Source organism: Elephantulus edwardii, unplaced genomic scaffold, assembly GCF_000299155.1.
Source record: "Elephantulus edwardii isolate Elephantulus edwardi_28Jun2011 unplaced genomic scaffold, EleEdw1.0 scaffold00032, whole genome shotgun sequence".
In the NCBI taxonomy this organism is placed as follows: domain Eukaryota; kingdom Metazoa; phylum Chordata; class Mammalia; order Macroscelidea; family Macroscelididae; genus Elephantulus; species Elephantulus edwardii.
The window spans coordinates 8765091-8778361 of NW_006399782.1; the positions used below are offsets into that span (position 1 = coordinate 8765091).

A 13271-nucleotide genomic window follows, 5' to 3' on the forward strand; every position below is an offset into this window, starting at 1 on the left:
GCTTTTAGAAACTTCAAACAACCTTGGCTGCTTGGAGGTAGTCATAGCAGTGTCAAAGGCCTGAGGCCATTTTCTGTTTTTTAAAACATTCCTTGTTTTAAGTCTCCTTGTGTGGATCACAAAACTATTGTCTAGGAGTAAACAATCAGATTATTTGCTGTTTACTGGAACACCCAGACTTATGTTCAAGTTGGGTCAGAAGGTCACTAAAGTGGAATCACTGGTTTCAGCCTTATTTTTATTTATTTATTTATTTTTTGGTTTCAGCCTTATAATAGCATTTTGTGCCCTCAAGTCTGATTCGAACTCTACCTGACCCTCCAGCAGTTTCAGAGGCTGCAAATTCCATGGAAGGTGATTGCCCATTTTTCTCACAGAGAGCAAAGAGCAGCTAAGGTATTCAGACCACATGGCTTTGGATCAGCAGCAAAGCTCCTTAACACTAGGCCACCACAGTTCTCTTTTGAAACATTTGATGTATTGAGGTATCATAATGTATACAACTCATGTTGTTGTTGTTGTTGTTTAATGCCGTCGAGTCGTAGACGACTCATAGCGACCCTATGAACGAACAGCCTGAGCACTGTTCGTACATACAGTTTCCAGAGGCAAGCCATTTTGGAAGTGGATGCTGCTCCTGCTTCCAGGCTTGATTTAGTCGGGAAGCTCCAGCCAACACTGTCCACCATGGGTGCCCATTACCACAATTGGCACATCACTGTCACAGGCTTCAGCATCACAGCAACCACAAGTTACCTCTGTACAGCAACGCACAGACCAGTGCTATACCACCTAGGGTGGTATACAACTCATAGTGACCCTATAAACAACTAGTCTGAACACTGTCCTTTCCTGTGCCATTCTCACAATCTGTCCACTTAAGCCCATTGCCTTAATCACTGTGTCAACCCACCTGGTTGAGGGTCTTCCTCTCTTTCACCACCCCTCCATCTTTCCAAGCTTAATGTCCCTCTCCAAAGAATATTCAGCCTGTTCTAGCAACATGCCCAAGGTATGTGAGATAAAGCTCGATCATTTTTGTCTCCAAGAACTCTAGCTGCACCTTCTCTAAGACAGTGTTAGCTGTTGAAAGTCCATCATATATTCAGCACTCCTCAGACACCACAATTCAAAGGCATCAATTCTTCATTTGTCATCATATTCATTGTCCTGCTCTCACATGCATAGCAAGTGACTGAAAAGACCTGAATTACATACACCTTAACTCTCAAACTGACATCATTACTCCTTAATAATTTTCTAAGATCCTTGACTACAGATTTCCCCAGTGTCATGTGTCTCCTGATCTCCTGACTACCAAGTGTATTGATTGTGTATTCCAGTAAGATGGAGTTGTTGACAGTCTTAATCCTTTCTGCAGTCATCATAATATTGCCTGTCGGTTCATTGGTGAGGATTTTTGTTTTCTTGACATTGCAGTTCAGTACATATTTTAAGCTCTTTAACTATCTGCAGCAAATGCTTTAAGTATTCTTCATGTTAGTTACAATTAATCAATGCGGTTAATTTCTATATCCGACCAACTTCTAATTGTATATTACCTTTCCCTTCACCCAACATAATAAGTACTTTTAAACTGTTTCTTAATTTTTATTCCCCTTTCCCTTTCTTACAATTCTTGGTAACCATCCAGGTTTTATGTGTGATTTTATGTATGTAAACATTTCCCTGGTTCTTAATAGTTTCCCTTTTCTTACTGACTTACACCACTCAGTATTATGTCCTCAAAATTTCTTCCAAGAAAGAAAATGCAGTATTTTTTTAATTCTTTGACATTATACTCCCTTTATTAATATATCATAACTCCTTTAACTATTCATCTATTGGTAATAACACTGCAGTGAACATGGGTGTACATATGTCGGTTTGAGTGGCAGCTCTTATTTCTTTGAGATATATACCTAGTAGTGAGATTATTGAATCTAAAAACAAACCTTGAACTACAGAGGTTGTAAAAAAGAGGTGGTATTCTGACTGCCACCCAAACAAGAATATATTCTATATGCTATAGTAACAATTGAATGATCATGTTTGTAGGTATTTGAACAGAGGTAAAAGCACAAGACACAAGCTCTTCTCATGGCTCACAAGATTTGTAAGCCTACAAAAGGCAGTTTTTTCTCCAGTTTATTTTATCATAGTGACTTGAGTGTATTCCTCTTTCAGTCTTTGAATAGTGCAAGCCACATTCAACCCTCAAAACATTGCAAAACAGCATGCTGATAATTTTCATATGAAACAAATTTATTTTTAATGTAATTTTTGTTGTACACAGTTGAGGCAGAATCAACTTAAAACTAAACCACACAACTGTTTTTCAGAGATCATAAATTGCATGGGAGTGGATGGCCCATCTTTCTCCCACAAAGTAGCTGGTGGATTCAGACCATATACCTTTGGGTTGGCAGCACAGTTTCTCACCACTAAAACACTAGAACGCCCACTTATAAAAATAAGATAGTTAAAAGACAATTGCTTTGGGAAAGTCTGCTGTCAGACACCCTCCAGAGTACTGAGGAGTGATTAAGATGTCTAGAGATTAAGATGCACTTGATCCAAGCCACGGTCTTAGCAATTACTTGCTATGCATCGGAGAGCTGGACAATGAATAAGGAAGATAGAAGAATCTATATGCCTTTGAGTTGTGGTGCTGGAGAAGAATACTAAAGGTACCATGGACTGCCAAGAGTAATAACAGGTCTGCAGTGGAGAGGGAGAAACCAGGTTGTTCCTTGGAGGCAAAGATTTTGAAGCTCCATGTCACACACTTTGGGCACATGGCTAGGAGGGAGCAGTCCTTGGAGAAGGACATGATGCTGGAAAGGTGGAGAGTCAGTGCAGGATAGGAAGACCCTGGATGAGATGGATTGACACCATAAGTTGGGTAATGGGAGTAGGTATGTCAGAGACAAGGAGATTGGCTCAGGATGGAACAGAGTTCAGAGCCATTGCACATAGGTTCCTGTGAGTCATGGCACATAACAACAGCAATACTAACATTGGGGCATGTTAGGAGATCAACCATAGTTCATAAGTTTATTCAGTAGTGAATAGGTGCCTTTGTAAGGTTCATTCATGAAAGTTTGATTAGTGAATAAGTAATAAGTGTTAAGTAATGACTTAGTGATGTTATTATTCTGCAAACTAAGGATTTATTGGGTCACTCTAGCATAAAAATTTGAGAGATCAATCATAGAAAATATTTATCATTTGCAAGGAAGTCTTTGAAAATAAGGCTGAGGATATCTGTAACCATCTTGAGATAAGGAGATTATGGAGCAGTCATATAAGACATCAGGACTCTTCCCTGACATTCCACATTTCTTTTAACCCTTATATACACACATTCTTTTTCCCTTATCTACTCCTTTGGATCACCTCCTTTAAAAACCCTAGCTTTATCTTGGAGTTAGAACAGTCTTCAAGGTCCAATACATACCACCCTTTTGGATCACATATATTTGAATAAAGCAGATTTAAAGGATTTGATCCTTGTCTCTCCACAGTTGGCTTTGTAGTGACAGACAGCAGAACATCTTTTTTCCAGTTACATGCCTAGGTCCTTGAGTTAGTTTTTGAGTTAGTATTGTGTAAGAAAGATAAGGATCTTGTTTCTGTTTTTCTACAGAGAGATAACCTGTTTGGCCAGCACCATTTCATCTTTTTGTCAAAGGTCAGCTGCCAATGGATGGAAAGGTTTACGACCGCATTCTCAATTTTTGTTCCATTGGTTTATGTACTGGTAGCTGTACTAGTATTAAGTGGTTTTGATTACTATATAAGGCTTCCTTTTCCTCCTTTAGTAGTGCTTTCATTTTTTTTGAAACCGTGTGTGTGTGTGTGTGTGTGAAATCAGTGATTACTTTTCCTTCTCTTTGAAAATAGAATTGCACATTGTATCAGTAGATCACTTTCGAAGTGTTTTTAGGTGCGGTCAGCTACATCTTCCAGTGACCCTGTGAACATGTCAAAACAGGGCCCCATTCTTGGCCATCCTGACATTTCAACCAGTTGTTAGAGTCCATCTCCTTCAGAGTTCTCTCTTGTTCTTTGACCCTACACCTTTCTGAGCATGAAGTCTTTTTCCAAGTTGTCTTTCCTGACAACTTGCACAAAGTATGTGAGATAAAGTCTCACCATTCTTGCCTCTGAGGAGCTATTTGGCTGTACTTCCTCCAAAATAAGGGTCATAGCTGACCCTCCAGCAGTTTTTCAGACTGTGACTCATTTGGGAGGAGATTTGCCATTCTTCAGTCTAGGAGTCACTGGTAGGATTTGAGCTTCAACCTTTTTGTGTTGGCAGCTCAGCTCCCTATCCACTAGGCCACTACAGCTCCCTAGGGAAATGTATAGACTATATAGAGATAACCACTTCACACCACACCACTGGGATGACTAGAATCAAAGTCAGACAAACAGATACTACTATGTGTTGGGGAAGACGTGGGAGAAACTGTAGCTTTCATACCCTGGTGAAAGTAAAATGGTATAACTACTTTGGAAAGCAATCTAGAATTTCTTGAATAAAATGAATAGGTTTACCATGTGACTCAGTTTCATTCCAAAATAAATAGCCAGTAGAAATTAAAACAAACACACACATATTTGTTCATGAATTTTTTTATAGTAGCATTATTCATAATAGTTCAAATAAAAGCAATCCAAAATGTCTATTACCTGTTGAATGAATAAACAAAATATGTAAATACATTTTTACAAGAACATTTGTTTATTAAAAAAGAATAAATGACATAATAGAAACGAAACAGTATGTGAAATATTATGCCAGGAGAAGCCAATCATCAAGGGCCACATATTTTAAAATGATATTTTTATGAACTGTTTAGACTATGCAAATCTGTAGAGAGAATTTGATTAGTAGTTACTAGAACTGGGGAAATGCATAAACATAAGGAGGTGATAGCTGAAAAATGCGGTGTTTCTTTTTGAGAAGGTTAAATGTTAGAAAATTGATTGTGATGTTGGTTATGCTTATTAGTATATTGGCAGTCTGATTGCACACTTTAAATTAGAGAATTATATGAATTATGTATCGATAAAATCATTATATTTTAAAAAGTGAGCATTCCTGGGTCCCTGTGGGGTTCAGCATATGTACTTTTAAAATGGTGAGTTTTTTTAGAATAGCAGAGCTCTTTACAGTTAATCTTACTTGTTTTAACCTTGTAGCAATCATGACCACCCCAGGAAAAGAGAACTTTCGCCTGAAAAGTTACAAGAACAAGTCTCTGAATCCTGATGAAATGCGTAGAAGAAGGGAGGAAGAAGGACTTCAGTTACGGAAGCAGAAAAGAGAAGAACAGGTAAGTCTTCCACTTTTATGAATTTATTTTAAAGAATTTCATGTTCCAGTTTAAACCTGAAACCGAATTTATTATTTTTTTTAAATTAAACTGAATTATATGTATATTTTCCAAACTCTGATGGCCTAGTGATAAGAAGTCTTACTGAGGGTTTTCCTCTCCTCTTCCCCCACTGCCTTTCTCAGCATAAAGTCCTTTTCCAGGGCCTAACAACTTTTCAACTTACATGAAACCATGCCTTAATCATTCTTGCCTCTAAGGAGCACTCTGACTGCACTTACTCCCACAGAGATAGGTTTGTTCTCTTCCTGGTATAATATACCATGGAGTGCCAAAAGAGCAAAAACAACAAAATGAAAAGAATGGATAATGAATACCATATTCCTTTGAATTCAGCATTTGTCAACATTTTGCCACACTTGCTTCATTTCTTTCTCTCACAATATTTTAATTCCCAGTTAGTAGTCATTTTCTCCTAAACAATTGTATGTTATTTAAGCATTGAGTTTTAATCATCTTTTATCTTTTACCCTAGGAACATCTACAGATATAACTGGGATATGCTCTTAGCTTTAGCATGATTCAAAATTGCTTAAGACGGATAGTTCATTTACTCTTAACAAAGACATTTATGGACAGAGGACTTACATAACTGGACCATAGAATTTTCAGTCTGGAAGGACCACATACAAAAGTTCCATGAAGACAAACACAAAATCTTAATGTTATCCTTGTAGTTGTAATCGTTAAGTGCCATTAAGTCGCTTGTGACTCATAGCAACCCTATATACAGGAGCTCTAAATCCTACTCTATCCTGAGCCAACCTCATCATCTCTGACATATTCATTTCCTTTACCCCAGTCCCTGAATCAGTCCGTCTCATCGAGGTTCTCCCTCTCTCATGCTGTCCCTCCACCCTCCCAAGCATGACGTCCCTCTCCAAGGACTGGTTACTCTTTGCAACATGTCCAGTCCTTCCTTCCAGCATGCCAAAAGTATGTCAGACAAAGCTTCAGAATCCTTGCCTTCAAAGAGCAGCCTGATTTTACCCTCTACAGTATGAACCTGTTTGTTCTCCTAGAAGTCTATGATATATTCAATATTCTTCTCCAGCATTACAACTCAAAAGCATCAATTCTTTTTTCTATCATCCTTAGTCATTGTCCAGCTTTCTGATGCATAGCAAGTAATTGTGAAGAACATGGCCAGGATCAGGCACACTTTAGTCTCTAGACTAACATTATTGCTCTGTTTTGGCAAGCAAGGTGTGCCATCTATATAACACAGGTTGTTGATGAGTCTCCTACCAATCCTGATGCCACATTCCACCTCCTAGAGCTCAGCCTCCCAAATGATCTGTTTTGCATATAGATTGAAAAGGTATGGAGATAGGATGCATTCCTGGTGTACACCTTTTGTCATTTGAATCATACGGTGTTTCCTTGCTCTGTGTTGATGACTGCCTCCTGGTCCAAGTTTAAGTTTTGCATAAGCACAGTCAAGTTTTCTCGGATTCCCATTCTTCTCAGTGTTAGCTACAGTTTGTTGTGATCCACACAGTCAAATGAAATGCATAGTCAGGGCAACACAAATAAACATTACTCTGGTACTCTCTGCTTTCAGCCAAGATCCATCTAACATTAGCTATAATATCCCTAGTACTGTGGCCTCTTCTAAACCCAGCTTGCACATCTGGCAGTTCTCTGTTGATGTGTTGTTCCAGTTGTTTTTGGATAATTTTCAACTGGATCTTGCTTGCATGTGATATTGTTTGAAAATTTCCACACTCTTATCCTTAATTTACTATAATCAATAGTTGAATGCTTTTACTTTGTAAAACGTGTGTGAATCAATCATAATAAATCATGGATACAATTGAGAAGAATGGGCATAAGAACACTTAATTGTGCTCATTGCGGATTTAACATACTTTGGGCATGTTGTCAGAAGGATCTAGACCTTGAAAGAAGACATGTTCAAAAGGTAGAAAGTCAGTGAAAGATGGACCTTTAATGAATTTAGTTGACACAGTAACAGTGGGTTTGAGCCTAGGAGGTGATCATAAGAATAGTAGAAGATAGGGCATAGTTTTGATTGTTTTTTCATAAGATCTTGATGAGTCGTAGTCGGCACAGTGCTACCTAGCAACAACAACAGCTGCCATAAAGGCAAATGAATAAATTAGTTATCCCCATTCTCAAAAAAAGGTAATCCAACAGAATGTGAAAATTATCGAACAGTACCATTAATATCACATGCAAGCAAAATATTGCTGAAGATTTTTCAGAAACACCTAGAACAGTACATACATAGGAAACTGCCAGAAGTTCAAGCTGAATTTAGAAGAGGCTGACACCAGGGATATTATTGCTGATGTCAGATGCATCCTGGCTGAAAGTAAAGAATACCTAATGTAGAGTTATTTTTCTGTATGATTTTTCCTAGCCATCGTTTGACTTTGCTATGTAGATGGACCGGAATATGTGAATGGGATGTGTTAGCCTATCCACACGGGAATTGGCTGTCTACCATTCCATCAGAGGACTGGCCATTTACAACAATCCACAAGGAGATTGGATAGTCTAGCCGATAAATTGAATAGCTCTAGATGCACAGACAGGGATCTCTGGTGGCCTAGCAGCAAGAAGCTGCACTGCAATCTAGAAGGCGCACAGTTCAAAGCCACCTGCCACTCCATGGGAGAAGGTTGATTAGTCTCCTACCGTGTATTAACTTCCTCTGAAAACCTGCTGAAGGGTCAGCTCTGAGTTGATTCCGACTCTTTGGTACTCAACAAACAACAATAGACACACAGACCGATTTCCTGGTCCTATTGAAGAGGAAGCAAGAGAATGTAGAACACTGTTCTTGTTCCAGGTACAACTATGTCAACAATGCCTATGGCTGAACTGGAGACCTGATGTGAGATGGGACCTTGGGGGGATGGGGGAGGGGAGCCATTATTGACAAGACTGCGAACTTTGTTGGACAGTGGGATGGGAACCCACTATTGGCAGGACTGGAAACTTGGGAACAATGACTGGCCTAAACCTGCAAGGTTTGAGGCTGAGGTGCTTGTATGCACATTTTGGGAGCTGTCTTGACTGTATTCTGTGTTACTTATCTGGATTCTAACCTTTTAACTTCCTCAGTATAGATCTTTGTGTTTTGTTAGTTATCGCATTGGCTTTTTGGACCCAGGAAAGCTGTCAAATTGGTGTTGAGATGAGTTGAAAGAGGTACAGGAGAGAGAGAGAGAGAGAGAGTGTGTGTGTGTGTGTGTGTGTGGGTGTGGGTGTGGGTGTGTGGGTGGTGGTGGGGGGGATTGTCAGACCTCTTGGGAATTGGTTTTGGTGTATTGATGTTGTAGATGGGGACAATTACTCTTTGTGAAGTTAATAAAGGTTAGATATGACAGCCTCCACGTGGCCCTTGCTCTTTTTACCCTAGAAGAATGTCTGTTTGTGCTTTATTGACTATGCAAAGGCATTTGACTGTATAGATCATAACAAATTATGACTAACATTGAACACTTAATTGTGCTCATGCAAAACTTGTAGCTATACCAAAAGGCTTTTGTGCAAACAGAGCAAGGAAACACTGTGTGGGTTAAAATAAAGGAGTGTGTCCGAGTTGTATTCTTTCTCCATACCTGTTCAGTCAGTATGCTGAGCAAATAATTGGAGAAGCTGGATGGACTCTATGAAGTAGAATGTGGCATGAGGATCAGAGGACTCATCAGTAACCTGTGTTACGCAGATGACACAGCCTTGCTAGTAAAAAAGTGAGGACTTTTGAGACACTTGAAGGACCACAGTTTTCTGTGTGGATTACATTGCAACATCAAGAAAACAAAGGTCCCCACCACAAGATCAACAGTGAACATTATGATAGATGTAGAGGATTGAAACTGTCAATGATTTAATCTTCCTTGGATCAGTCAACACCCCTTGTACCAACAGTCAGGAAAACAGGAGACATACTACATTGGGAAGTCTGCTGTCAGATACCTCTCTGAGTGCTGAAGTGCAGTGATGTCAATTTGAAGACTGAGATGCACCTATTTCAGGCCATTGTCTTCTCAATCACCTGTTAAGCATCAGAGAGTTGGACAGTGAAAAAGGATGACAGAAAAATTGATGCCTTTGAGTTGTGGTGCTGAAGAAAAGTACTGAATGTTCCATGGACTGCCAAGAGAACAAACATGTTTTGGAGAGGGTACAGCCAGAGTGCACCTTGGAGGCAAAGATGACGAGACTTTGTCTTTGATCCTTTGGACTTGTAGCAGGGCAAGGCTGTTCATTGGAGAGGGACATCATGCTTGGAAAGATGGTGGGCCAGCAAAGGAAGAGTATGACCCCTATGAGATGGATTGACACAGTGACTTCAGGAATGGGCTTGAGTGCTTCAGAGATAATGAAGATGGCACAGAATAGGGAAAGATTCAGGTTGACTGTTCATAAGGTCGTTCTGAGTCTTACTCAACTGGATGGCACCTAACAACAACAAAATACTTAAGGGAGCTCTGGTGGCCTAGTGGAAAGAAGCTGCACTGCAGTCCCAGAGGCACACAGTTTGAAGCTAGTAGGTGCTCTGCTGCAGAAGAGTAGGCCAACTCTTCCTCTACCATTTACTGCCTCTGAAAACCCACTGGAGCATGAGCTATAGGTTGGCTCTGACTTGAAAGCAAACAGTAACAAAATATTTGAGAAATAAAATAATTTGTCAGATGTGTAGGTTTTTGGTGTTTTTTTTTTTTTAACAAGTTTTAACAGATTTTAGCACTTAGTGTTTTCCTGGAAACCTCATGCTGCATTTCTCATCTGATCTAATTGAGAATACTTGTCTTATTGAAGAGCTCTGGTGGCTCTATGTTTATGGCATTTGGCTGCTAACCAGAAAGTTGGAGTTTTGAACCCACTAGCTATTTTAACAGGGAAAGATGATGCAATTTGATCTGGTAAATATTTACAGCCATAGAAGCCCTGTAGGGTGGTTTGGTCTGCCCTTTAAGGTCTCTGTAAGTCAGAATTGACTTCATAGCTGAGGGGTTTAGGTGAACTTACTACAAAGTTGTAGTCCTAAAAGTGTTCTTTGTAGAATTTATTTGTTGTGGTGGCCTTTGACACTTCATTTCTTAAACATTTGCCCCGTGGCATGGAGAATTTCCTCCCCAACTCATGTCCTGAAATTCTGGACTTCCTAGAGTGGTTCTTATATCTCCAGCCTTTCCAGGCTCTGTAGGGGTTATGGGCTTACTTCTTTTTCTTTTTTTAAAATTTTTTTATTATTAATTTCAATGAAAATTTACAGAGACTTTGGATTTCCATTCATTCATTGTTGCACTTTTCTCCCCTCCTAACCCTCCCCCCCTTTTAAAAAAAATTATTATTATACAGTTTATTAACACAGCTTGAATACGTTGTTTCTCATACAGGAACTTTCCCATTTCCTTCACACACACCCCACCCATCAAATTGTATGACTGTGATTAACACCCCCCATATTCACCCCTCTGCATTCCCCCTCCCTGCTTGGATCCTCATACTCATTCTACAATAATGCTTTATATACAGTATTTTTCCTTACAGGACTGAGGTAGTTAATTCAGCATAATGCTCTCCAGTCCCTCCCAAGTTAGGTAGTAATTTACAAAATTATTGCTCCTGCATGTTGCATAGTATTCTATTGTGCGAATATACCATAATTTCTCAGTCGAGTCCATTGTGGTTGGATTTGGGCTCTTTCCATGTTCTTGCAATGGTGAATAATGCTGCTATGAACATTGGTGTCTAAGTCTGCACTTGTGCCTCAGTCCTCATTTTTTCAGGGTATATTCCAAGTAGTGGAATAGCTGGGTCATATGTGTTCAGATTTTTTAGTGCCAAACTGCCTTCTAGATTGGTACCATTTTACAGTCCCACCAGCAATGTCGAAGAGTTCCTATCTCACCACATCCTCTTCAACATTTATTGCTTGTTGTCCTGTTAAACTGTACCACTCCTACTGGAGTGAGATGGTATCTCATTGTGGTTTGGAATTGCATCTGTCTTACTGCCAGTGATTTGGAGCATTTCTTCATGTGTCTGTTGGCAATTTGAATATCTTCCTCTGTGAAAGTTCTTTCCATGTTTTTGCCCACTTTGTAATTGGATTATTGGTCTTTTTCTTGTGGGGATTCAGGAGTATTCTATAAACTTTAGTTATAAGACTCTTGTCTTGAGATGGTATTGCCAAATGTTTGTTCCCAGTCAGTAAGTTTTCTTTTCATCTTATTGGAAAAGGGATTCCCCCCCTTTTAAAAAATTTATTATACTAGTTTATTTACAAAATTCAAATACATTGTTTGCAGATCAGATTCTTCCAACTTCCCTCAGCCCTCCACCCATCAAATTGTACAGCCCCATGATTGCATCCCCCCACCCCCCAACACACACACACATCCTCATCCCTCTACTTCCATCCTCCCCTTGCCTTGGATCCTTCAATATTTGTTCTTATGGGACTGAGTTAGTATACTCAGTAAATGCTCTCCAGTCCCTCTCAAATTAGGTAATAATTTACAAAATCATTGTTCCTGTGTGCTGCATAAAGTTTTTGATACACACAGGAATTTAATCTTTAGACGGTCCCATTCATCAATTTTATCCTCTTCAGATTATGCATTTCTGGCTGTATTTGGCAGTTTCCTTATACCATAGACTAGGCCTTCTAAGCTTGATCCCTGTTTGTCTAATGAACTTTATGGTTTTGGGCTTTACTCCCAGGTCTCTGATCTACCTTAGGTTGATTTTTGTGTGTAGTGTGAGATGTGGATCCTGTTTCAGATTTCTGCAGGTAGCAGCCTGATTTTGTCAGCACCATTTGATAGGTTTTATGTTCTTGTCGAATATCACTTGACTGTAGATAACTGGGTCTATTTCTGGGTTCTCAGTTCTGTTCCATTGGTCTATATACCTCTCATTGTACCAGTACCATGCTGCTTTGGTTACTACTGCTGTATAGTAGGTTTTGAAGCCAGGGAGTGCTATCCCTCCCACTTCATTTTTGTTTCACAGAAATGTTTTGCTTAGTCGGGTTCTCTTGCCTCTCCAGATAAACTTGACAGTTTCTCTTTTACTACTTGAAAAATGAATTTGGCATCTATATTGAGATTGCTTTAGACGTGTAGATTGGTTTTTTTTTAGGATTGTCATTTTCACAATACTGAGTCTTCCTCTTCCTATCCATGAACATTTTTCCATTTCATTAGGCCTTTTATTGTGTCTTGCAGAAATGTTTTGTAGTTTTCTTTGTATAGATCTTTGGTATCTCTAGTTAGGTTCCCTCCCAAGTATCTCAATTTGTGGTTGCTGTTTTCTTGGTTTCCTTCTCTGAGTTATCTATGGTACTGTAGAGGGATTCCACTGATTTTTGGATTCTTAATATCCTGATGGGTTTACTTCTTAATGGTATCTCTCACCCTAGAGATTTGATTTTTCACTGCTATTAAACTCATTATTGGTTCCAACTCATACCATCAGATATCAAGGCTGTAAGTTGTTATAAGTTCCTAGAGCTCCTTGAGAAACTATGATAATTATAGAAAGGCTTCAGGTCTTTTGTTTATAGGATCGCAGTGAGTCATGCTTGACTAGACAGCAGTCATCAACAACGAATTGTTAGAGGAGGAGACTGCCCATTCTTCGGAACTGCTGGGGTTTCAAACCCCACCAGAGATGTGCAGCTTTTGGGTTTATAGGACAACTTGCTACAGATTATGCCACCGGAGTTCCCTTTTCTGGCATGTTGTTGTTGTTATGTGCCATCGAGTCGCTTCAGACTCATAGCAACCCTATGTTCAAGAGCTCTAAATGCTGTTCTATCCTGTGCCAACCTAGCCATCTGAAACGCACTTATTCCCACTGCTCCAGTCACAGAATCGA

The 13271-nt window shown here is 39.4% G+C and overlaps 1 protein-coding gene across 1 annotated transcript in view; it reads left to right on the forward strand.

Annotated features, from left to right (window-relative positions):
- The window catches only part of KPNA1 (karyopherin alpha 1 (importin alpha 5)), a 76188-nt gene that overhangs the window by 17664 nt on the left and 45253 nt on the right, over positions 1-13271 (forward strand). Inside the window, exon 2 of the mRNA XM_006884233.1 lies at positions 5212-5345. Coding sequence (XP_006884295.1) covers positions 5217-5345 — 129 coding nt within the window. The 5' untranslated portion in view covers positions 5212-5216. The remainder of the gene's footprint in view (positions 1-5211; positions 5346-13271) is intronic.